General features: G+C 37.2%; 1 protein-coding gene across 4 annotated transcripts in view; it reads left to right on the top strand.

Moving 5' to 3' along the window:
- PPP3CA (protein phosphatase 3 catalytic subunit alpha) overlaps window positions 1–25,453 on the top strand; it is a 302,384-nt gene extending 276,931 nt beyond the window's left edge. For 3 of the 4 annotated variants that reach the window (XM_082462352.1, XM_082462354.1, XM_082462355.1), the window contains 4 exons: window positions 11,494–11,578; window positions 17,342–17,439; window positions 20,501–20,530; window positions 23,699–25,453. In XM_082462352.1, coding sequence (XP_082318478.1) covers window positions 11,494–11,578; window positions 17,342–17,439; window positions 20,501–20,530; window positions 23,699–23,895 — 410 coding nt within the window. In that variant the 3' untranslated portion in view covers window positions 23,896–25,453. The remainder of the gene's footprint in view (window positions 1–11,493; window positions 11,579–17,341; window positions 17,440–20,500; window positions 20,531–23,698) is intronic. The other variant, XM_082462353.1, reaches the window with a different exon arrangement.
- The last annotated feature ends 539 nt before the right edge of the window (window positions 25,454–25,992 follow it).

The raw sequence follows: 25,992 nt of genomic DNA, 5'->3' as shown, positions 1-25,992 counted from the left end.
CAGAGTACCCTAATTTTGATACCATGTTATATTTCTATCTTATATTTTTATTTCCATGTAAAAATATTTATTCATGAAATATCTTTTTCTGTGTATTCAGTGGCAAACAAACACATGGTCTCTGCCTTCACTAAGCTGAGAGTCTAGTGCAAGAAGAAACCAATTTTAAATATGCTGGTCTCACAGAGGATTTAGAGGCTTGCAGGAAAGGGTGTGAATTGGGATAAAATATTTCATAACTGAAGGAGGAAACATAAAGGGCATCTTTCTCGTTCTCTTCTACTTCTGACAAGGAAAAGAAAAGCACTTTATGTATTTTACTGCTTTAAGAAGTATGGCCGTGGGAGAAATCCATATAATTTTTCCAGAAAATTATATGCAAAGATGGGTATCAGTTCACCAGTGTTAAGTTCTCTTATCTTTTAAAAATAACTGAGTTTGCATGATGTAACTGGAGAAAGGAAAGGATGACATCTATAAAAAGAAAGATTAGTCAATATTTTGTAAAAAGGCTTTGTAGTTGCTTGTCAGGCTTTTGTTAATTACCTTCCAGTTTATTGTTGAGTTTTTTCAATTACTTAATATTTCAGTGTGTAATTTAGAGGCTAAATCATTTTCGTCACTATAAACGTATCCTTGGTACTCTGTACCCTTTATAGTACAGGTAACTGCTTTTTTTCATCAGGGTATTAAAAGGAAACAAACAGTTACATCCAGTATATCATTAAAACTGAAACATGTCTAAAAAAATACACAAGACATTTACTAGGTACTAGGGTATGAACTCCCATCATATATATGGCTGTTGATATTTTGGGGCCAGGACTATCAAACAAGGTACCTGGTTAGTCGTCAAATTGTAGTCAGTATCATCAAGTCTGACTTGTATGTGATTACAATAATTAAAATCTTTTTAAGTTGCCAATTTAAATGATACAGTAACATAGACATTAAAAGTACTGCTTTCTCTTCTTATTGTACTACATGATTTTGCACAAATGAGTTATATTAGCTGGCATAATTTTCACATTGCACAGAAGTGCAGACTTTGCAGAACGAACTAAATGTTAAAAAAGCAGTCATCTCCCTATTAGAGCTAATTGGTTGGATAATGTCCACCATTGGCTAAAATGCTTGCAGTAAAATAATATTCTAGAAGTTTATACTGTATTCCATAGACACCTGTACTATACACATATACAATATTCACAGTGTTAAAAATCATTGTGTTTTTGTAGCATTTGAGCTTTCCTTCAACTTATGGTGACATTGGCCAACTTATATTAAACATTAGCTATTGCATATCTAAGCATACACTTGGATTAAATGTATTTATAAAATTTATTTGAGAAGGAAGTCCATGTTGTATAATAAGAAGGGAAATAAGCATGGGCTTTATAAACCTTAATGTATTCTTTATTTGAAAGGTATTAAAGTAGAGAGCACTCTTTTTTCAACAAAGGCAAAGATTTTGTGTATATGTATGTCTCTATATTTTAGAAAAACTTCACTTCTCACACACAAGGTTGAGGTAATTGGCACATGAAAGAAGTGTTCTTCACAGAGAGAAGTACAGGGGGTAATGTCAGCTTGCTGAAAATTGATACCATAAGAAAATAAGATCCAGTTTTCATGTGTTTTTGGCAGAGCTTACGTGATTCTCTTTGTACTAAAGCATTTTATGGGTCCCACTTCTTAATCTGAAGGTTGTACTTATATGAGAATAATTAATAATTGATTGAACAACAGCAGACAGTCATTGTTGTAAGTCTGAAGTTTGTAAAACAGTCTCTTTATAGTTGTTTGATCTCAGATGGCAGGTTTAAAGGGCATATGAAAATGTTTAATGAATGCTCAGAAAATCTAAAGTTTAAAAATATTTTTCTATCTTCGCTCTCCTAAAAATCCCTTTTATTCCTTCATCTTTACTCCTAGCTTACGAGAAGCTATGAAACTTTCTTCCAGTTTTTCTTAGAATTTTAAAGAAACAGATATCTTGATTTTCTTCGGTCAGCCCATCTTTGTGAAGGGGTCTATTTTTTTGTCTCAGAGCAAAGCCAGCAGCATCCTGGGCTCTCCCCTTCTCCCCTAGTGAACTGGCCACCATCTGGGGCCCAACCTTTAGCCTGGTTGGCACAAAACACGACTGGGGCCCCAACTTAGGCAGCTTGATATTAATGAAGATCACACAATCAACCTTTTAATTTACAGTGAGAAATGTAGCTGTTAGAAGAACTGGAATATTCACTTCTGCACAAGCATTTCCTTCTTCTTAATAGAAAGAGCAAACGTTTTTGAGTATTGTGTACCAATGATCTATGCTAAGTGCTTTAGCAGATAGCACGGTATCTGGCACTTGTGTTTGTTGAATGTTGAGAATGAATGAACGAATTAACTTAGGTTAATTAGGTTAACCTAATTAGGTTAACCTTCCTTAGGTTCCCACCTGGGAAGTAGATCAGCAGCCTGCTACTGTAATGAGTCCTGGTTTGGGTTCCCCACTTCCCAGCTGATGACCTTAGGTCGACAACTTACCAAGCGAAATAATGCAGATAAAGCACTTAGAACCTTCCTCATTTTTTAGATGAGGAGGGTGAGACTTACAGAAGTTTAGTAATTTATCCAAGGTAGCACAGCCTGTAAATAGGGGAGCTGAGACTCAATAGGTCTTTTACTCCAGAGCACAAGTTCTTCACCACTGTGCTATTCTGCCTCTCACATGCCAGTTTATTCATTTGTCTTAAAAGAAATCGATGAGCCAGGTATTTATGATCTGAAGTCTTGCTGTAAGGCCAGAATACTTAAAGGCCATTGGCCCCTGGACAGTACTTCCCTAGACACGTCAGATGTTTGCCTCGGCTTCTCTTCTTTCTTATGCCTCTGTAGCTGACCAGTACAGTTTTTGACTGGCATATCCCTTTCCTCTGATAAGATAATAATATATTTCAGTGATGTTAAAGTCTCACGACCTGGGAACCATTCTGTCTGTTTCAATTGCCTCTGCAGGCCTGTGCACTGATCATTGGCCAGAACATAATGCTCATTTCCCTATTTACCTTTTTGGGCAAAATCTTCACTACATCCCCCCTGTACTGACAAAACACCCTGCCTAGTTCTTGAATAGCATCAGAAGATCTTCGACTGGCTTTATTTCAGATCAGCTCAGTACATGCCAGCACCTTGACCATCCTCTGCTGTCAGACGACTGGAGCAGTATTACATCTTTCAGCCTGTTTTTTTGTCGTGCTGTCAAATGGTACTCAATTAGCTTTCTATCTAGGGTATAACACAGCTTTCTATCTAGGGTATAACACATGGGACAATCAAACATGATATTTTACTATATTGGTTTATTTTTTCCTTCAATTTCTGTAATTTCAGAGATAACATTTAAATATCATTCTACTATTTGATAAATTCATAAATCCATAAGGGTCCAGAATTAAATTCTAGTCTAAATGCTTTCTTCCAGCATTTAGCATGTATACACAATTAGGTCCTTAATAAATACCTTTTTCAACTGTTAAATCCTCATCTATATCCAAAATAATCCTGACAGATTAAACATCCAGGCATTATGATTGTTTCTCCTATAGACAATACATCTACATTATTAGCTTGACCTTTGTCATTTCATTTCATTTTGCTTTTATTTTCATTGCCAGTTTATAAAATTGATGCATTTCTATTATGATAAAGAGTTCAATCCAAATGGGATTTCACATGCTATTAGTTTCTACTTTGGTAGATATAAATAAACTGAAATGTCCTCTGTATGGCATAGGCTGAATATATGATAGTTTCTTGAAACATAGGCTGAATATATAATAGTTTCTTGAAAAATCAACGAAGCCTCCTAATCTACCTTAAAGTCTTTAATTTTTACCCAAGTTATAATTATGCTCATAGCCAATTTCTGCGAGTCTACCAAGGAATCACTGAACAGATGGAACGCAATGTCTCAGAGAACAAAAGTCCATGGAATCAAATTAACACTTGGAAACGAAAGTGTCTTTTAACTACATATTTAAGATAACCAAATAATGACAGTTATTTGACATTTGGGAGTAGTCTGTACATTTTTAAGACTTCCTATCCGAAGAATCCAGTTATGTTTTATGACCAGAGAAGGTGGAAGAAACTGTCTAGGCTATACTGGCCTTTTTGAAAATCCACTACACGGAAGAGTCTTTTTATTTAAAAAAATATATATTTTCAGGGATCTGTTGCTTTCAAAATGACATATAAGACAGAATAGCCTTATGCCAAATATCACACCATGGTAGATGCTATTACATGCTGAGATTTTAGTTGGGCTAAAAAAGCATATGGAAGAAATTCAGAATATGTGGTTTGGAGTGATTTGGAATGAGTAGCCAGTATGTCCCCGTTTTATCACCTATGGATATGTAATATGCTATTGTTAGAATTAAAATTAGAAAGGTATTCCAAATATTTTAGGTTGTAATCCTCAAAAAGATGAGATTTTAAAAATTTGTTACCCTAAAGGTGTTTTTCTCTGCCTAATAGAGTAACCTACATAAGCATACATATAGCTATTATGTGCGGGGCAGCACCTCCAGTCTCTTTGGACTAGATTTAACCACCACTGACCCTAAATGGGTCAGCAATGCAGCATTCTCATGTCATGGCTGGTCAAGGAGATCTTCCAACAACTGTCACCTCCAGAAAGTGAGTCATCTAATTCTTGATAGAGCAGCTGTCTTCATGCCAGAATATTTGGACCATTGGGGTTACCCAAAGAAGTTTCAAGAGGAGTAAGGGAATCCGTTTTCACATCCTCAGTTTCCCTATGTCCTAAAAATGATCAGCCTGGGAACTCATCTGAGCTGCAAGGCTCACTGCAGCCTCTCCTTTCCCACCTCTTCTTTCTCAGTTGCTTTTCTCTCATTTTAACAAAAAGGCATGGTTCTCCCTAAACACAGTCACTATGAACGCTGCCTGGAGTAGTAAACAAAGAGATGCTGAAAAAACTCAGTGCCTAGGAAGTCTCCTTAATCAGGGCAGTGTAACCGCCCTCCCATCCTTATCATTAAGGGGTGCATTCCAATCAAATTATATTTCTATGTTTTTTAAATATTCATAAAAATGTATCATATATTTGTGCTACTTAGCTCAGTTATGTACTACTAATAATTGTGATATTGATTACAAAGGAGTTTTTAAGGCTTAGGGCCTTATTGTCTCAGGAAATTTTAACAAACACATTTCATTTAAATTTCTAAATGTATTTTTGGCAGCAAAGTATAATGTGGTGATAAAAATATTTTAAAGTATAAATATATAATTCACTAAAGTAAAATCAGGAAAATTGAAATGGAAATGCAATTTCAAAGAAAAAGGACTAATGTAAGATTTCTAAATATCAATGAATGTCTTGTTCATGGATTTTTTTCTTTAAATGGATGATGGTAGGATGAAATTGCTATGATATTTATATGCCATTGATTTTTAAAAGAAGTAGTATAGTCATTTCATTTTAAAATGGCAATGTTTACAACATTATATTCCTTACAATTATTTAAACTTGGAGGTGAGAATAGTATTCTTTGGAGGATATTCTTTTGTAGATGCATGAGTAAAAAATGTAAAGGCCACAGTTTTAAAGCCAGTCCATCAGAATGAACACAATTTCTCAGTGCTTATGGTGCTGTCCCTAAATCCCAGGACTCAAGGGCTTGGTGGTGTAGAAAAATATAGTGAAGCACTTGTCAAGTTCACCACAGCCAAGGGCAAAACTGGGTAGATGTTTAAGTAATTTCTGTATAGCCTTGCTTGGCTGAGGTATAGATGCTCAAGATCTGTTATTGGTAAACTAGGTCAGAGAAAGAAAAGACAAGAAAATAAAGTTTGGGGATTATAGTACATGTTTTGGCCTCATAGCCTTAATGGGGGTCAATTTGGGAATGTGTTTTCCCAAATAAGACAGTCTGTATACTTATAATTTCACCATCTTTGTAAAGAGCCATAAAGACCAATTATGCAAGGTTTTTAGAGGCATCTGAAGACATATTCTGTCTTTGCATTATATCATATTTCAAAGTGCTGATTTTGGAAGGAAACCAAACTAATTTTTGTCTTTAATATAACACAACAAAAGATATTTCTTATCTCAGCACCTTATGCTTTGTTCCATCAATAACCTGTATTCAAATTCAGTAATTGCCCTATGGTGTCAAAAAATAAAATCTGGAGACATGTTTAAACTCTGCTTAAAAATAATGAATCATAATAAAATTTTACTTTCAAGTAGAATAGGTTTCTTACAGAGATGAACTTTATCTTTTTAAAAATTTGAAAAAGTGGTGAGTTTTCTGTATTATTTTCTCAGAATTTGAATTAAAAGGTTTAAGAGATTTGAAGCTTGCCAGCAAAATATAGTTCTTAAAATAGATCTTTCTATTGAAAAAGTGTGAAATGTTAATGTATACACACTCCTTTTAATATAATATATTTCATTTAAAGATATATGCTATGAATACACTTGTATTAGTTAAAAGTCCTTTAAAGAAAGAAGCCTAAATAATAGCAAAACATTTGAGGCCAATATAATAATGAAGTGGAAATTTTCTGCTACTTTTTCCATTAGAGAGTAAGCAATTCAATTTTTTGCAAGCTCCTTTTTCACCTTCTAATGATATGAAAATATTCCTCTTTTATAAGATTTTCAAGTATAAAAAAGATTTTTTGCATGTATTTTTTAATGTTTTTTAGTATGTTAAAAGTCACAGTATAAAACGTACTAATTTAACCATATTTAACTGTACAGTTTAGTGGCACTAAGTACATTCACATTGTTGTGCAACTCTCACCATCATCCATCTCCCGAATTTTTCAGCTTCCTAAACTGAAACTCTGTCCCCATTGAACACTAACTCCCCTTTCCCCCTCCCCACCCCCAGGCCCCTGGCATCTATCCATGTATAAAAATTTTAGGTAGTTCATCATCCCTTCTTACAGTTGCAAAAAAGGTATTGAAAGCAATTAGAATCTGTTGAATTGGGCTTATTTTACCAGTCCAGTTTCCCCCTGGAGATGGTTGGAGGAGGGAAGGGGTGAATGTCACTGCACTGAGAACTTTTCTTCATTGCCTCCTTTGGGAAACTCATGCATCCCCCATATAACACCAAGGAAGGGAGGGATGGAGAGACCTCTCTTCTTAAAGCTGCTCTCTCCCTTTTCCCTCAAAACCAAGCTTCTTCCAAATACAGTGGGGTTTTTTGACATTTTATTATGAAATGTTTCAAACAAAGGAATGTTGAAAGAATTGTATAGTCAATACGCATGTACCCATCACTTACTTTCTACAATTAACATTCGATTATATTTGCTTTCTCACATCTCTGTCCCTGTATACAACCATCCGTCCATCTTTTTCTTTCTTTCTGTTTTCTTTTCTTTGAAGAGGGTGGGTAAGTGCAAAGTAAGTTCTCTGTACCTCTGTGATAAGAATGCTAATGTCTAAACTTCTTATTTGTCCCTACTACTATGCTAAAACCTTTACAATTTAGCCCTGGGCATGTCCTGCTTCTCTTCTCATTCTCAGCCTGCCCTCACCCCAGTGAACCCAAACTCCATTCACACCGGAGTTCTGACCCATCATCTGAACATAATATGGATTCTTGTGGCCTCCACATGCTTGAAAATTCTCTTCCTTCTATGGAGAATTCTCCTTTCTCTTGAACTCTTATTTATCCTTCAGGATCCTTCAACTATCACCATTTGGGTGAATATCTTTCTCCAGACTATTAACACCTGCTTCCAGTGGTAAATATTTAACAATGCTTCACTGCAGGGGGAAAAAGACCCTGGTTTGTAGCACTTGCAGGTTGTGTTGGTATAAATTCTCTTCCCACCACTGGTTTCAAGCTACCAGTACGAAGTTACTGAGCACGGAGCTAAGAAGAGATGTGCTCGGTGTACTCTCTCCAGCTGACAGCCGCTGTCTCCACGCTGCTTCCTCTCTAATAACGTGTCGCAGTGCACTGTGGGCGTTCACCTGACCTCCTACAGCAGAGACCATGCTTTCCTCCTATTTCTGTTGCTAGCAGTTAGCAACACGGCAGGCTATAGAACAGGATAGGATTCACAAGAACACTTTATGAATAAACGATTTGGGTAATTGTATTCTATGTAGCACCTTCCACACACCGCTAATTCAGTTAAAACTGAGGAATTATAGTAGTCACTCAACGGGTGGATGGGCACCGTGAGCCGTACAGAGCCAGGGTCTGTAACGTGTGGCAGGTAGCCCATGTGTAAGGACCTCTCTTCACCCTGGCACTTGGTTCCTCATCGCTGTGATGCTGCCGCACTTTTCCAGTTCCCTTCAGAGGCTGGCAGCGCTCACTCAGCAGGCCGCTTGGCATACGTACCTTTCATACTTCATGAGAAGTCAGTAAGGCACTAAGTTAAGGTCAGGAAGAACACATGGTCAAAGCAAATCTTTACAGATTCCCTTGGTCGTACATTAGCCTTTGAGGAAAATGGAGCGTGCCAGGGCGCCTAGATTCTGGAATTAGTAGCATGATACCCCAGGCTTTTTAAAAGAAGATTAGAACTTAAAAGGTGAAACAAAAGAGAGGCCCAAAAAAGAAGTGATAATTATTTGAATGGAAACACAAAATGAAATTGTACTTAAAATTACTAATGTTTTTAAACTTAGGAAACATTGCCTTTCAGTTTTGGACTTTTGAGTTAAAATAAGTGACTAGATTCTTCTCTGAAAAGTAGTTAACAGTAGTTAACTATTAAAAATAGTTTAATGTAAAAGGTATTTTTTGTACCTTTATTATTCAATATACTGAATTTTAAGCTGAGCTACTGTGGTATATTTCCACAACTTAAATAGAGCAAGTACCAAGAATGTTAAACATGACGTTGTATTTGCATGTCACAGCTAGTAGAAGTCTGAAAAACGTGCATTTTTTTCCCCTTGATCTTTCTATTGAATTATAGACTGTGAAGATTTGCAGTGGAACATAAGTATTTGAATAAGAGTTTTAATGATCTCTGGAAAATACCAAAAACCAGGAATAGCAATACTAAATATACAAGGACCTTTATAGCTGTACTTAATTCTGTCCTGCTACTGTTCAGCTCCTTTAAGTTTGATTACATATTAACTCAGATATTTTATTTGGTTATTTTACTTTTTTGTGGGTTGTAAATGTGTGATATTCATTTTGATTTTGATTATTTGACAAATATTGAAGGTAATCCCCCAGAATGAAACTTTGAGATATTAGTTGTTAATGTCTCTTCTTACCGTCTATGATTAAGTTAATTGACTTTTTGAGTAAATATATTCTAATTTTATAAAAGAAGTACTAAAACCTCTTACCTGGGTTATTGAGAAATCTAAAAAGAGACAGCATTTCTTCATTAAGAAAAGTGCTATAATATGCTGTGAATCACCATGTGTTGGCAGCACAACCATGAATACATAAAGTAAGATATCTGCTCTGTACTCTCCAGTAAGTCATTAGGTCTGAAAAATAAGGAATGCTAAACTGGCTCCGACTGTCAGAATGTTCATTTTACATTTAAAATTCCGTATTTTATATGTATATGTATAGCTGATTCACTTTGTTATACAGCAGAAGCTAACACACCATTGTAAAGCAATTATGCTCCAATAAAGATGTTAAAAAAATAAATAAGTAAATAAAATTCCGTTTTTTTTTTTTTGAACATTTTTCTGAGTACCAGCTCATACTGAGCTGAAAAGGACGGCTCCACATAATTTATTCCCCTTCCTTTCCTACTTAGTTTCTTGCTTTTCATTGCTCTGGTTATGGTTTTTACAAGTCCTTTAATGAAAATTTTCTGAGAGATTATCCTTCTTAGATATTTTTCACTTCCTTGGTTGTACATGTTTCCCCTTCTCATTCCTCTTAAATGTATCCAATTTCGTTTCTAGACATTTAACTACTCCTTCTTGCAGCTTTTCTTGTTGTGCTTCTAAATATAGTCACCATTTTTGGAGTTCTCCCACGCTTTCCTTTCTTTGTGTCTGTTGGATTGATTTTTATGATCTGGCCATACTGTTTTTGGAGACGGTTAGAATCTACCCCCTTAGCACATCATGACCTCTGAGTGGACTGGGTCAGTCAGACTGGGGGATATTAAACATAGAGTGGTAATAGCACACCAAATAAGTAAACTGAAACATGATTTAACAGAATAACTGAAAAAAAAAATAGATAAGAAAACCACTATAAGGAGATTGCTATACCACTTTTTTTTTTCTTAACAAATGTCCTTCAAGTAGTCTCCTGATCATAAATCATCTAAAATTCAAGCACAGAAACTTTAGACTTTCAAATGGTCTCTAGGACAGGTTTTATTATATAAAGAATCATAATTGCAAATCGTAGGTAATAATAAATATTGTTAGAAACTCAGAATGAAGTATGAGATAGGGCCTACACACACGCCATTTTCTCCTCCAGTGTTTTGGCCAATAGAGTCTAATTCAAGGAAACAATTATGAATGAGAATCCATGTTTCCACTTGGTTATCAGTAAGACTGCATTGGAGAATGGCTTTCTCCCATATGGATTTAGACTTACTCCACTCATTTGCAGGCAGAATAGCTGGCAATACTAAGTTCTGGTTTGAGAGATCATTATTTTTTAGCACCAAATAATTTTTCATTATCTGGATGGACCACAGTAGATTCACCTACTGAAGAAAATCTTGGTTGCTTCCATTTTGACAATTACAAACAAAGCTGGTATAGACATCTGTGTACAGGTGTTCATGTGGACATAAGTTTTCCACTCTCTTGGGTAAATACCAAGGAGCAAGAGATGGAACAAGCCCCATGTGCTTTTCAAGCTCCTGCTGGCATCGCTTGTGCTAACGTCGCATTGGCCAAAGCAAGACACATGGCCAAGCCCAGATCGGGAGTGGGGAATTGATGGGGGAAAATAGATGCAATCCAATTAGATGTGTTGGGGGTTACCTGCTATGGTGTCATTGCCACTAGAGAAAAAGAAATGGACAAAAATAGGAGCTGTTTGAGGGCTTTCAGGTCAGAGAGAAGGTGAGAGGAAACCAGCTCCCTGGTACACACCTTCTGAGGAATATCTATCCCGGTGACTCACTTCCTCTTCCTGCCAATGCATGTTCTCTTTGTATAAACAGAAGAGAAGGGAGCTCAATCAGAAGAGAAGGGTAGGAACCCACCCCATCTGCTCAGTAATTTTCAGTTAGCCCTTTACCCCTCCCCTTGGAAATCTCAGAAGATGCTCTTTGGCATTTTTGGGACCTCTAAAGTATCACAGGCAAGTATTCACGCCTGGAAGCATAGACTTTTAAGTTTGATTTACAGATAAATCCTTAGAGGGGGGAAAAAACCCAAACCTGGTTTGGCTTAACTGCAGTCTGTTATACATGTAAATTAGTAAACTAGTTAGAGTTAAATAAAAAGTCACCTGACTTCTCAACTCTGTTTTTAAAATATAGGTGCAACGGCTGCAGCCCGCAAGGAGGTGATAAGGAACAAGATCCGAGCGATCGGCAAGATGGCCAGAGTGTTCTCGGTCCTCAGGTGGGGTCATGGTCCTCTGTTGAATCTGATTGTCACTCAGTAACATTTTAATACTTTAATCTGGTAATTTAAGTGTTTTACTAGAAACTCTGCTTTTTCTTAATTAGTTTTTAAAAAGGAATTGTCAGTTCCTCACTGTTTTAGTCAAATGGAAATCTACTAAATTATTTCTGTAGAGAAAGCTTCTAAAGGGACTTTCACATTCTATCCCTCTATTTGCTGCAGGACTTTAAAACATTTATTTCACAATAGGTTGAACATGTTGTGAAATGGAAAAGCTATTATAATCCTTTCTGTTTTTCATTCTCTCTCTGTGGTAAAGATGAATTTATCAGGTGCATTCCACTAGATTTCTACGAAATGAACAACCATAAAGCTTGTTCATGTGAATCTATATTATTCTAATAAATCATTGAGAGAGACAAGTTATTTAGTGTTTCAGTTCCCATATAGTAGTTATTTTTTAAATAGATCATGTATCTTACTATTAAGCAAGGGCTTAGAAAACACGTGTTTTCTTGAAGAGAATTAACTACACTTTTCTTCACTTAAATTCAGTTATCTATTCTTGGATAATACAAAGTATCTATATTTCTCTTCAAAAGGTTACTTTAAAGTACAGTATGATTATATGTGACGAGTATCCAGTCAATTCACAATTACATTATTAACAAGGATAAATAGGAATATCTTGGGAGAAAGTCCATCTCCACATTGTATAATTTCATATTCTAATTTTTGCCAGATTTTTTTTTCCAACTCTTTCGTGGAGTAGCTGCACCATCTCTTCTGATTTCTCCTTCTTGCTATTTCTATCCCACTCTGGGTAGAGTCACTAAAGAGTAATTAAGTGATTTGATACCAAAAACAGGGAGCCATGAGAAGGATGAAAAGCACAATCAGCCTTTCCCAAAGACACCAGATCAAAGTCAGTAATAGCTCTGCAGTAGCAGCCAAATCTTGAAAAGTCATGTTAAAGCTGAAAATAGAGCATAGTTGCTCCCTGCGGCCTAATGACTGAGTCAGCCTTTGCTCTAATGCTTTTCATTCCTACTGAACTTGCAGGACTCATTCATTCATTCGAAATAAATATAATGAAACTTAAAGTAGCCATTGTGTACCATGAAGAAAAACATGAAGCAGTACAGGGGGATAGCAAGTGAGAGGCGAGGCACTCATTCATTTTAGTACGTGGCCAACAAAGAACTCTCTGAGTCTAGCATTTGAGCAAGTGTGGGGATGACCTTCATGAAGGTAGGGAGTAAGATTGTTTAAGACAAAAGGAGGGGCTTCCCTGGTGGCGCAGTGGTTAAGAATCCGCCAGCCAATGCAGGGGACATGGGTTTGAGCCCTGGTCTGGGAAGATCCCACATGCCGCGGAGCATCTAAGCCCGTGCGCCACAACTACTGAGCCTGCGCTCTAGAGCCAGCGAGCCACAACTACTAAGCCCGCGTGCCTAGAGCCTGTGCTCCACAACGAAGAGTAACCCCCCCCCACCGCAACTAGAAAAAGACTGTACGCAGCAACAAAGACCCAATGCAGCCAAAAATAAACAAATAAAATAAATAAATTTATTTTTTAAAAAAAGACAAAGGGAGGAGCAAGTACAAAGATCCTTGGATGGACACAAAGTCAGCAGTTTTTAGGGCCAGCAGGGAGGCTTGTGTGGCTAGAAAAATTGCCTTTGGGAGCAGAGGACTATGTGAAGATCATACACTCAGCTGGTCCCTGTGCATAAACACTTGCTTATTTATCATGCCTCAGATTTACCAGTAAATGCTCTTCTTTTTCTATCTGAAGTCTCTGTGAGGATAAGTAAAAACAGCTCCATCACTTCCAGTTGAAAGTACATTTAGGAAAAAAAAGAGAAGCCTTTCTTAACATAAAAGAAAATTCTTTGTATCTATATTAGTCTTCAAACCATGTGAAAGTGACAGGAACAATGCTACAGAATCATAGGTGGGTCTTAAAATTGGAAAGTCCCTCTAGTTCTCTGCATCTTGGTACATAAGATGCAGTTGTTCCCAGCTGAGAGTGGGTTCCATTTGAACCCAGTGATGATCAGTTACTTTGATTAAGGTCGCACATATTGATAGAAAATGAAAACAAGGTATATTGTATTGCTTTCCTATAATAAAAGCATTTGTAGACTACAGGGTGGTCATCTCTAGAGAAAAGTAGGATTGAGCATTAAATGTGTACCATATAGTACATTAGGCAAAGTGGATACTCTGAATTAAAATGTCAGACATGTAGACAGTAAACTAATGTAAGGCCATGAGATGTGTACTAAGTACATGAAGAGGTGCTCTGCTGTGGAAGAGGATGGGAAGGAGCCCTTCTATTTCCTGAAAGGAATGTTCATGAAGAGGTTGCCATTGGTGGAGTGCCGTGACGTTCAGGCTGGGTTCCATTAGCTGGAGAATTGTGGTGAAGGCATTCCTGGCAGCTGAGAAGTCCTCAAGATCCTAAGGACCTAGGAGCAGTGTTTTATGGGGCGCTTGTTAAGGGCCAGGTGCTGTATGCTTCATGGTGTACACATTTGAGAGGAGTCCACACGGCAAGCTTGCAAGGTTGAGTTGACCTCAATGAGGAAACAGAAACTGAAAGAGGATACGCAGTATATCCAAACTCACTCAGTGAGTGATAAGTACTAAGGAGAATCGGAGCATGTGCTAACCCATGTGGAGATGTATACGTAATGATAGTCTGAAGATTGGATAGCAAGATGACTGATGGGTGTCAGTGCATTTAAGAAGCTATTGAAATAATCCAAGCAAAAGATGTTGAACTAGCTGTGGGTGGAGAGATGCAAGGGAAGAGGCAAATACAAGAAATTTGTGAAATGAGACATTTTAACATGTAATGGATGGATACGGATGGTGGTACACATTTGTCAGGTATAGCTGTCCAGCACAGTCCTTACATTTTGGTAGTTTGCCATATTATAAGGGAACCAGAAACCTATCTTTCGAGAGCCCTTGCACTTAAGGTGCTGCATGTTGCCTAGGATCCACCAATCAAACGAATGCACGCAGGACTTCTGCTTCAAAGTGAACATCTTGGGGAAGCAGTGAGAAGGGAAGGCAATTCCTCTGTCAGGTGAGAATCTGAGGGACCAAGAGTAGAAGAGCATCTGTCTCAGCATACTGGGGACTAATTACACACCATTAGCCGGAGCTTAGGCGTTGGCTCTAAATAACAGTAAAGGATTCAGAAATCTAAAATGTGGATTAACACTGCCATTCTCCATCCTATTTTTCTTTGACTCCTTCATTTAGTAAATGTTTTATGAATCTCGACTATGTGTTAGGTGCTGTTCTGGTCTAGGTACTGTGGATGCAGCAGGAGCAAAACAAACAGAAACCCCTTTCACATGAAGCTTTTCTAGCTTGGGTGGGGTGTAGTGGGCAGAGGAGCTCAAAAAAAAAAAAAAAGAAAAAAAAAGCACCAAGGAAACAAACTGTATAGCTCTTCAGGGGTGATAAGTGCTTTAGATAAAAATAAAATAGGGAAGGGGAGATACAGCGTAAGAAAGTGCATATATATATATATATTTTTTAACATCTTTATTGGAGTATAATTGCTTTACAATGGTGTGTTAGTTTCTGCTTTATAACAAAGTGAATCAGCTATACATATACATATATCCCCATATCTCCTCCCTCTTGCGTCTCCCTCCCACCCCTCTAGGTGGTCACAAAGCACCGAGCTGATCTCCCTGTGCTGTGCGGCGGCTTCCCACTAGCTATCTATTTTACATTTGGTAGTGTATATATGTCCATGCCACTCTCTCACTTTGTCCCAGTGTCCATTGACAGATGAAGAAGATGTGGCACATATATACAATGGAATATTACTCAGCCATAAAAAGAAACGAAATTGCATTATTTGTAGTGAGGTACATATATTTTAAATAGCATTCTCAAGGAAGTCCTCACTTTGAAGGCAGTGCTCCAGCAGAGAGTTGGAGACTGGAAGGGAGGGAGCCAGGCAGATACCTGGGGGAAGAGTGTGACAGAAAGGTGCAGAGCCCCAAGGTGGGGTGTGCTGGGTGCATCGTGAGGACCACGAAGGGAAGTGGGTGGTGGTAGGAAATGTAGTCTAAGAGATGGATAAGGATGGCAGACTGTGGGTTGGGAGCTAGTTTTTTAGGGCTCTGGTCAAACCTTTTAAAGATTTTGCCTTTCACCTTTAATGAGAGGAGAAACCATTGGAGCATTTTGCATAGAGGAGTGACAGGATCTGTGTAGGTATTAAAAGGCTCAGCCAGCTGCTATACTGAGAATAGATATGGGAGGAGAGGGCAGGAGTGTGACAAGGTTGGAGCAGAGAGACCAGTTAAGGGACTGCTGGAACCATCCAGGTAAGAGATGCTGGTGGTCAGAAAAGGAGTCAGTCACAGAAGGCCACCTGATTCCAGTCATAAGAAGTGTCCAGAAGAAGCAAATCTACAGAAAGTAGATGAATAGTAATACAGGCTGAAAGAAATGGGAGTGCACAAGATTGCTTTTTGGAGGGATGAGAGTGTGCTGAAATTTATCGTGCCGATGGTTTCACAACTGTCTGAATAGACTAAAAACCAGTGATTGAATCACACACTTTAAATGGGCAAATTGTATGGTATGTTAATTATATCTCAATAAAGCTGTTTTCAAAAGAGATGAGGTAGTAGTATTGTGAGAAGTGGTAAGATACTGGAAATAATATGAGGGTAGAGCCCTCAAGATTTGCTAATTGAGTAGATGTGGAATAAGAGAGGATAAAAGGAGTTAAAGGTTGATTCTTTCAGCTTAACTAAAAGATGAAGTCGAAGAAAGATAGTGAAGCAGCAGGTTTGGGGATAGTTTAGGAATTCTGTGTGGGCCATGTTAGCCATCTTCATAAAAAAGTGGAGTAAGTAGTTGTACATATTATAAACATTAGGTATATATGTGTATTGTTAAGTATTTTTTTCTGGTTATGTGGGATTACACTGTCTACTATATGGAAATATATGAGGTTATCCCTATTTTATGCTTATTTAATCATTTGATTAATGCTGTGCTGTGGTTAATCAATGTAATTCAAATAATGATGTACATAAAACTGATTGTAAAACAGTTGTCATAATGAGTAATAAAACAACGTTGTATTAGCAGATCCATGGGGAAAGAGACTGAAAAAGAAAAGTTGGAAATTTGACCAGTTGTTTCATCAGCGACTTGCCATTAGTTTGTGTATTTGTCATGTAATGTCAGAATTCCTTAACAATCCCCTGAATGTAACTCCTACTTCCCTAATCCATAGATCAGATCTTTTAAATCTGTTATACTGTCTGGTTTTCTCTCACAAGTCAAATCAGCCCCACGTATTTTTGCAGAGCCTCAGCTGGAAAACTTACAATAGCCCTCTCCATGGCTCTTTTTTTTTTTTTTAAACATATTTATGGTGTTGTGGAAGATGCCCACAAACACTTTGTATTGTGAGCCTGCTTACAAAAGAGAATTGTTTTCCGTCTCTTCAATAGTCAGAAGAGACTGAACTTCCACAATTGCATAATTCCCAACTTTATCTTAGCAGTCATGTCATGGGCATACCACTACTTCTAGATGAATGTGTGAAAATATAGTATGTTTTAAGTAAAAAAAAAAAAAAAAAAAACTCAAGAGAGCCAAGGTAGAGGTAAATGTGAGTGCTTACATACATCTTTTCCTTTAAGTCTTTTCTTTGTCTTGAAAGAAAATAAAAGTTAATGTGTCGTCCCCGTTGTGCCTTTGCAGAGAAGAGAGTGAGAGTGTGCTGACGCTGAAAGGCCTGACGCCCACGGGCATGCTCCCCAGTGGAGTGCTCTCTGGAGGGAAACAAACCCTGCAAAGCGGTAAGCAGGCCCATTGGTACAACCCACCGTGTGCAGGCACCTCAGTCAGCTGTGTCGTTAGAGCCCTGATTTATTCACGCATTTAAGGTCCGTCTTGGTCTTCAGATCTTCTCAGCTGGAAGAAAGGCTGAGACCCCCCTCCCTTCCCACGCCCCCATCAGTTTGACCAGTCATGCCCCACCGAGTAGCTCCCTCATTTGCTAGAATGTGTTCTTGACCCCGCTACCCCCATGTCCTCATTTGCACATTAACCACAATTTCAGGCCTCGCTGTAAGGCAACTCATTCAGCTTATCTACATGCACAGTAGGTTTGACCACTTGGAGCCAAGCAGTGGATAAAAACAACTTTTTAATTACATTTTTATTAAATGTACTGGTTATCTATTGAATTGATGAAATAAACACATACACACATAAATATCCATGCCTAAGTCTAGGATTTAGTGGAGAATGGAGGAAGAGAATAAAAAGGATGGTTTTGTTATCCACTTGAATAGAGTTGAAGTCATAGGTGTCTTTTCCCTGACTTATTTATTCAAAACATAAGAGAGTGAGTACCATCATATTTTATTTTTAAGAAAGGACGAAAACATTTCCTTGAAAGTAGATTTTGTATTAAAACCTGTAGTTTTCTGGATGAGTGCCGTCCAGTAGAACTTTTTGTGATGATGGAAATTTCTCTATCTGTACAGAAGCCACTGGCAATGTATGGCCATTGAGCACTTGAAATACAGCTCTTACAACTGAGAAACTGAGTTTTTTATTTTATCTAATTTTCATTATTTGATTTAAATAGCCACATGTGGCTAGCGGCTACCATATTAGACAGCCCCGTCAGTGTGCTCTTTTACTTTTGTTACTTTTGTTATCTATTTTAACTAATATTATCATTAATTAGAGTCCAATTTTAGCATACTTTATGGAAATTTTGCTTTTAGATTAGACTCTAACAGAAAAAAATGAAAACAACAATACACTCGAACATTTTCAAAGCAATCTCAGCCTCTTGCTTATTTTCCTGTACCTTTCCCTGAATCTTTGTTTATGTTTTCTTTTCTCTCCCTGTCCCTCAGTCTAGAAGATCCTGGTATTCTTATGGTAATGTTATTTAGATACACCTCTTTTACATAGAAAGTGATGCCCAGCTTCATGGATATTGTACTGCTAAATGATCACCTCCTAGCAGCATCACTAAAATTTTCTTTATTTTCATATGAATTTATTCCAACATCCATGTCTTCGAGTTTCCACAAAAAGAAAAAAAAAATTTCTAAATGAAGGTAGGAAAATACCACAGTACTGAAGTAAGTTCCTCATTTAATTTGTAGCTAAAATTTATCTTAGTAACTTCAGGAAAAAAACCACAATTTTCCCACCAAAGTAAACATGCTCTCTAAGAACGTTAGCATAAATGGATCATTTATTATATGCACAAAATACACAACTACCTAATTGACTAAAATCTGCATAGTTTCTGATAAGCACAATTTTAAAGTACAGCGGGTGTATTATCAGAAACTATGGGCCATAGTTGCTTTAGAAGAATACACTTAATAATGGACAGTACATATTTCTAATATGTTGGTCCTGGTGTGGTTCCAGATTTTTTGCTTTACTTTTAAACTTAAGTTCTTAGAATTCTTTGTTTTGTTTCCAGATTTTCACCTGTATTTTAACCTGGGTTATTCAGTTTCCTGTTCTGTTGTTTTATTTTAAATCCATCTGTTTGTCATTTGGTGTTGAACTCACACACACACAAACACATACACACAGCCGACATCTTATTAGTCCTGAGAATTTGAAAAGTCAGTGTATATTTTAAATCATGTACATTAATACAGTTTCAGAATTCATTGTCTGATGCCCTTTAATTTGTCTAAAAGGGGAAACTGCTTAAGTTTTACTATTTGGCTTTTCTCCATGGTGGTAACCATTCTCCATTTTTATCATAAGGAATTTAAAATGCACTGTAAGTAAATTATAGTGTACATTTGGCAGTTGCTCTAGTTTTAAAACCTTAAATTATAAGAAATATGCAAATTAAAGTCAAGGGGTAGGATTTTAATATTAAACATTTTAGAATTACAGAGAGGTTTTGCATTTTAGCACTTAATTAGGGAAACATCTCCTAACCTTGATAACATAGAAAGACTCATACACCTTTAAAGGGAGAATATAGACCCTAAGCTTATTATAAAAATTGCTGATAAAGCAATGGGCTTTTAAAATTTTGCCTCTGAAATATGCTGAGGTTTCAGTATTTAGACGGTCCTTTCTTTAAAATGCTGATAGAATTATTGCTGCTACTGGCATATTATCACGTGATTATAACATTTCAAGAATTTTGTTTCCAAAAATGCTATTCCAATGAGGAAAACTGATTTTAAACTGGGTTACCTGGCAAAAGAAGTCCAGGCTATCCCATCCCCATCCTCTTCCTCTTCCCTTTCTCCCTCACACTCGAAACACGCTCGATGTTTGTCTTTAAAGAGTCACATGTGTTACCAACTCAGACGCAACTCTAAATTTGCATCCCCCCTGCTTTTCTATTCCACTAGGAAATCGTGCCATTTAATATTAAATAGTGTGAATTATTCCACTGACATTATGACAACACTTCACGCTCTGTCATTTTGGGGGGCATTTTAAAACTATACATTACCAATCGTAGCAGTGGGTTTATCGTACTTCACGTGAGTCAGATGCACATTTTCGATTGACCTAGTCCCTTGTAGATTCAGTCTAAGTCAAAGAAACCGTTCCTGAGTGTCTTCTTAAAGGGTTAAACATTTTGTCGTTTATTTAGTGAACAAAATCCAAATCATGTCACTCAGATACGTGTAGCCAGCTCATTAAAAAAAAACAACAAGAAAAAAAACCCATCATTTTCGTGGTGTTTTTTCTTTCTTTTAAGTATTTCTATTTTGTCTGTGCCAGGATCCAGCACTTACAGGAACATTAATCCTCTTAGCTCCCTTGATCGTCACTGATTTGTTCTTAGAGTTAAAAATCCTCTGCTCATTTTTCTCATTCATTTTGCACCCCCTTTCTTCTCTTCAGCTACTGTTGAGGCTATTGAGGCTGATGAAGGTAAATTGGCCAGTCCCCTTTCTGTTGTACCTGCAACAGACAAGGGCTCTGCTGGGTGTATTCATTTCTTTCTTTCTTTCTTTTTTTTCTTTTTCTTTTCTTTTTCTTTTCTTTTTTTTTTTTTTTTTTTTGCTGTAGCTTGTACAGAGTGTGTGGGTGTTGGGCTAACAGTTGTGGCTCAGTATTAACCAAAATGTTCTTGCTTTAAAGGGGAAAATGTCCTTTTCTGGTTTGTTTGTTTGTTTTTTTTTTCCCTTAAAGCTATGTTTGACTTTGTATACAATGATGCTAGTATAATCACAGAAAACAAAAGGATTATAGACCTTGAATGATGTGGGGTGGGATTTATGGCAGCTGTTTTGACAAATAATGGATAAAACAATATTCTTTGAGCTGAACCATGTCCCTCCCTCAAATCACTTTCAGTCGGCCCTGAAAAGGAGAGAATAAAAATAGCTTTATTAAATCTAGTCTTCAGAAATTTCTAGAAAAAAATTCATTTGAATAGTGCTTTGTTGTAGTTCAACATTAATTTTTGTCTCCAAAAAATATTCCAACAAGAGACAGCTGTGTACGAGATAAACAGTTCTGCTAGCCTTATGAAATTTTAACGTACTGGTATTTGTAGGACGGTTAGCACCAGCAAAATATTCTAAAGAGTTCAAAAATATCTAGTGGCTGTAGAAGTGGCCGGTAACAAGCATAGTGAATATTGAGTCATCACTCAACTCGTTAATGTCCACCGAGTGCCTGCTTTGCACCAGGCACTGTGCCGGGTGCTTCAGGAGAAATGAGACACATTCATCACCGACTGTGTCCCAGCACTGCTCGAGGACAATGGAGTGGACCCTCTCGCAATTCCTTTTGAATCAAGTGCTTTTGAAACGTAGAGTTATGCGAGAACTACCTATCCAAATAGTTTTTAATCTGATACTTACCACACCCTCTGGAAATTTTAAAAAGAATAATTTGAAGTTCCCCTTTAAAACAAAATTTTTCAGTTGTATTTTGTTCTTGCAAGATAATGTTTTATTGTTCCCAAAATTGTGTGATATGGTGCTTTGATATGATGTAAAATGTGCCACTTTAGACTCTTTAATTTGTACGTGATTTGGATACAGTAGGGGAAATGATAGCGCTGTAAGAGAAAATACAACTGCTTCCTAAATAGCAGTGAATAAACTGCTATTTATGTGGGAATTCTCTATTCCTCTTGGCAAATTCTAATCTGCAGTGTGCATTCTTGTTGATAGTTTGGCTGTTTTCTGTGGTTTCTGTGACTCCTGTGTTGTGTTAAGTATACTACCAATGTAAATTGCTAATACCCATCGTCTGACCAGCAACTACAGCAGAGCACACATTCTTCCAGACCAGGGTAGACAGAAATGATTAGAAATGGAGCCCCATTCCGGACATAGCCATGGCTCTCGCTAGATTTTGAATTTCTGCGCTCTCACCCTATTGGCTTTATTTTAAAACTTTAAACAACCTAAAAGAGAGATTCCACTTTTACCATTTCGATTCGTAAAATCGCTTCATCAATTATGATGACCAACTTTTTATATTTATTAACTATGATGGAATGATATTCACAGTAGTTTAGCAAAACAATAGAGTACTACTTTCGTCCCTCAAAATCATTGAGTTCATTTTCAGGGTGGGTGCTCATCAGACAGCTCTATTATTTTGCGATTTATGACTGAATGAGAGAAGAATTAAGAAGCTTTGCTTTGGGCCTTGGTCTTTTCCCATTTCCCCATCTTCTTCCTCTCATAGTTGACTAATCACCATGACGCTAACCTTTAAAATGCAGAGGGGGAACAAACTGTTTCTCATCGTTTAATGAGTTTGGAAGCAACTGGGTCTATCTTTTAAGAATCTCATCCATACTAATGAAAGGCACTGTACATTTGTGTGGGAGTGGCTAGCAAAGTTTCAGCTTGAAACTGCTTTCCTTTTTTTCTCAAATAGGGTAGGAAGGATAAAGGTACAATGAAATGGTCCTTCATCAGCCATGGAGATGCGACCCAGTTCAGCATTGGTGATTGGCCCTTCAGTGTCTGGCTTGCATTTTCACAGGGAGTAAAGCAAACTGATGTCATTGGTTCCCCGTCTATGTACTTTATTTTCAGCTCACTGGTTGGTGCACCTACTGAAGAACTCATTAAGTTTCTTGCACAAATGCCTTCTCTATCTCTGGAGCACACTAGGGTTACTGAAAAAAAACAAGTATCAATGCTCCCCCTTTGTGAATTCCATGGTTTCACTGAATAAGGCCAAAACCATTCCCATTCATTTTGCTAAAAGTTGAAAAAAGCATTTTCCCCTTGTTATTCTTGAACCAGCACTTACGTCTACGTTGATCTACTAAGAAAGAGTTTTTCTTTAATTTAGGCAGTAATGGACCAGATGAACATCAGTTTGACCTGTTCGCTGCTGAAGTGCAGACAGAGTTTTTCTACTTAGTGATCTGATCTTGATTTTTATGAGTTTCTTTTACCTTGTTCCCACTCCACATGTTTCCAAAGTGGAGTGGAGAAGCAGGAGTTTATAATTTCATTTTTTTTCATGCCACTGTTGAGTTGTTTGCCAAGGAAGTCTTTCTGGGATCCTGAGATGGCATGGAAACGCCCCAAGTTCATGCCTTTTATAGCTCCTTTTAGCTTCTGCTCTAAGCTCTTCACTAGATTTTTAGGTCTAGCTGCTTCATTGATTCTCCTGAATTTGCCATTACTAGCACAATGGAATAGTAAAATTAGGGCCATTTCCATTCTTTCTAGGTTAGGGCATTTGATACAGTAATTGTGCCAAAGATGTGGCCAGTTTACACTGGGCCTAGAGACCTATCCCTGGTAGCAGCCTTTCTCTTTACATACCGCTTCATGGATCTAAACTTCCATGAAGACGAGAGAAACGTTTACATCTTACTAACTTGAAGAGGAGATTTTGGTTGGCAAGAGACATTGGCTGTTACCAGACGTCTCGGTTTTATCTTCGGGGATGGTAAGGAGTCTGTTGTGCCGTGTTCAGGTCCCGTCACTTTGTTCTCTACTAAAGGATTCCCTCTCTCACTGCGAAATCTCTAACACCACCTGCTACAACAGCTGTGCCCTTTGTGTTCCTCTTACTAACCCAGTTTTTCTTTTTTTTTAATGATTTTCTGTTTAGCTATCAAAGGATTTTCACCACAACATAAGATCACTAGCTTCGAGGAGGCCAAGGGCTTAGATCGAATTAACGAGAGGATGCCACCTCGCAGAGATGCCATGCCCTCTGACACCAACCTTAACTCCATCAACAAGACTCTCGCCTCAGAGACTAACGGCACGGACAGCAATGGCAGTAATAGCAGCAATATACAGTGACCACTTCCTGTTCACTTTTTTTTTTTTTTTTTTTTTTTGGAGCTGCAGGGCATGATGGGGATTGCTGCATATCAGCAGTTGGATGTTCTTGCCTCTGATGGTAGCTTATTTGCTCTGGGGCCAGGAGTTGGATTCAGTTTACACTATCATTAGAAAAGAGGGAGAGAGAGAATAAACTATATTTTGGTGAGGGTTGTGATTAAACACCTCTTTTGGGTATGCCTTTTAAAAATGCTTATAGGAAAAACAATTTAAAAAGAAAGCTAATGCTAGTATATACTGCAATGTTAGGGGAATGAACATGTTTTCCTACTGCATCGGGGACTTCTAGATAGGTTAATGAGAGGTCTTTTATTATGTTACTGGACATGAAAACTTTGTCTAATTTCTTACTCTATTGTACGTTTACAGTTGCAGCACTAAAAATGGATGACATCAAACATTTTTAACAAAATGATGTACAAACTAAATAAGGACTATTTATTGATAATGTTTTGCTACTCTTGTCAGACAATGGCTATAAAATGAATTAGGCAGTCTTAAAAAAAAAAAAAAAAAGCAGAAAAAGAAAAAAAAAAGAATGTTGCAAATTTGTTAAAATGCCAAAAAGGACAGTTTAATTTTGTACAGATTATGCTTACCTCAGGTTTCTTTAGTGTGCTTGAATGCCCTTGTTTCCATATAACACTTATCTTATTACTTTGGCAATGAATACCTTTTCTTTTCTTTAAGTTTTAAAAAACTGGAATAATTACATCTATCTCTTTTTTTTTTTTTTTTGCTGTTTATATTTAGGGGGTTTTGTTGATAAATCAAGTCTTGGTTGTGGCTTGCTGAATTAAATATTTATGAGTGGTGCATTTTTAAGTATAGTAAACAAGACACCATATTAAGTACAGTGATAAAGCATCTATATTCTGTAAAAAAAAAAAATCTGCCTATGCATGTTTTTTAAGGAAAAAAATGGCTGTATCGGCCTGTATGGGACTGTAGTGCGCTTAGTGGTCTGACATATACTGGAAATGTATGTATACTGGCGTACTTTATATTCTCTAAAATGCTTCATGCCTTTGAAATTTTGTAATCAAAAAAAAAGCTTTGAAAAAATCTAAAGGGGAGAGTATTCTTAAAAGTTTTTAACATAAGCTTGTCAGTGCACATATAGATGGTTAGCATGTTTAGCAAACCTTGTGAAATTTAAATAAGTTTATAGTTACATGTGAAACTCTAAATGCATGGTAACTGGTAATGTCATGACAGTTGAGTTATTTTGTTAGGTTCTGTCATGTGCCACAAAATATGTACTTTTTTCACTTTTTCCCTTTGTATATCAGTTACGGGTTACAACTGGTTCATTCTGAAAACAACAACAACAGCAAAAGTCCATTCATATTTTTTAACAATTGTATAAGTGCCCAAGTAATTCACTACAGCCTAAAGCCTTGCCTTTGTAATTTGACTTCTGAAATGTTGGCAATCAAAGCATGCACTTGTAACAATGAAAAAGAAAAAAGCATTTTATATTACTACTCAATAAAATGTGCATGAACTTAAAGAACTCTCCTCCTTTCCCTGAGTCTGCTGAAGGGATTTACATGCACAATTACCATGCTGTCTTCTAGGTGCTGGGTCCACCCCAACGCATCACAGATTGACTTGAAGTGGCTGCTCGGAGGGCCTTGGGCTCTCAGGTGTGGTGCCTACTTCCTCTGTAAGAATCTTGGTAGATTTGTGTCTCAAATCACACAAGAGAAATATATTGAAGGAGCAAATGCCATCTTCTGGCTCCCTCAAAGGTGGGAGCCCGTTCAGAAACCAGAGCATTCCTTTTTATTGAAAAAAACAAACAAAAAACATGTTATCCGTTGTTTCAGTTGTACTGGCTGCCCTATCTGCTCAATCGAAAGGAACTAAGCAACTAAATGCATTTTCATCGCAAGAGAGTTGCGTTTGTATCGCTATGAAATTTGTATCCCGTCGCTTTAGGTAATATCTGATCACCTGAAGATTTAAGATACACCAAATTTTAGTTTGTTTCTAACATTGTTCATTTTTAGTGCACTTTGTTTTTATGTAATAAAGTATGCTGTTATATTA

This window comes from Balaenoptera physalus (assembly GCF_965194825.1).
Source record: "Balaenoptera physalus genome assembly, chromosome: 5".
Lineage (NCBI taxonomy): Eukaryota > Metazoa > Chordata > Mammalia > Artiodactyla > Balaenopteridae > Balaenoptera > Balaenoptera physalus.
The sequence above is the reverse complement of the archived record's forward strand: the minus strand, read 5'-3'. Positions and strand labels throughout refer to the sequence as shown.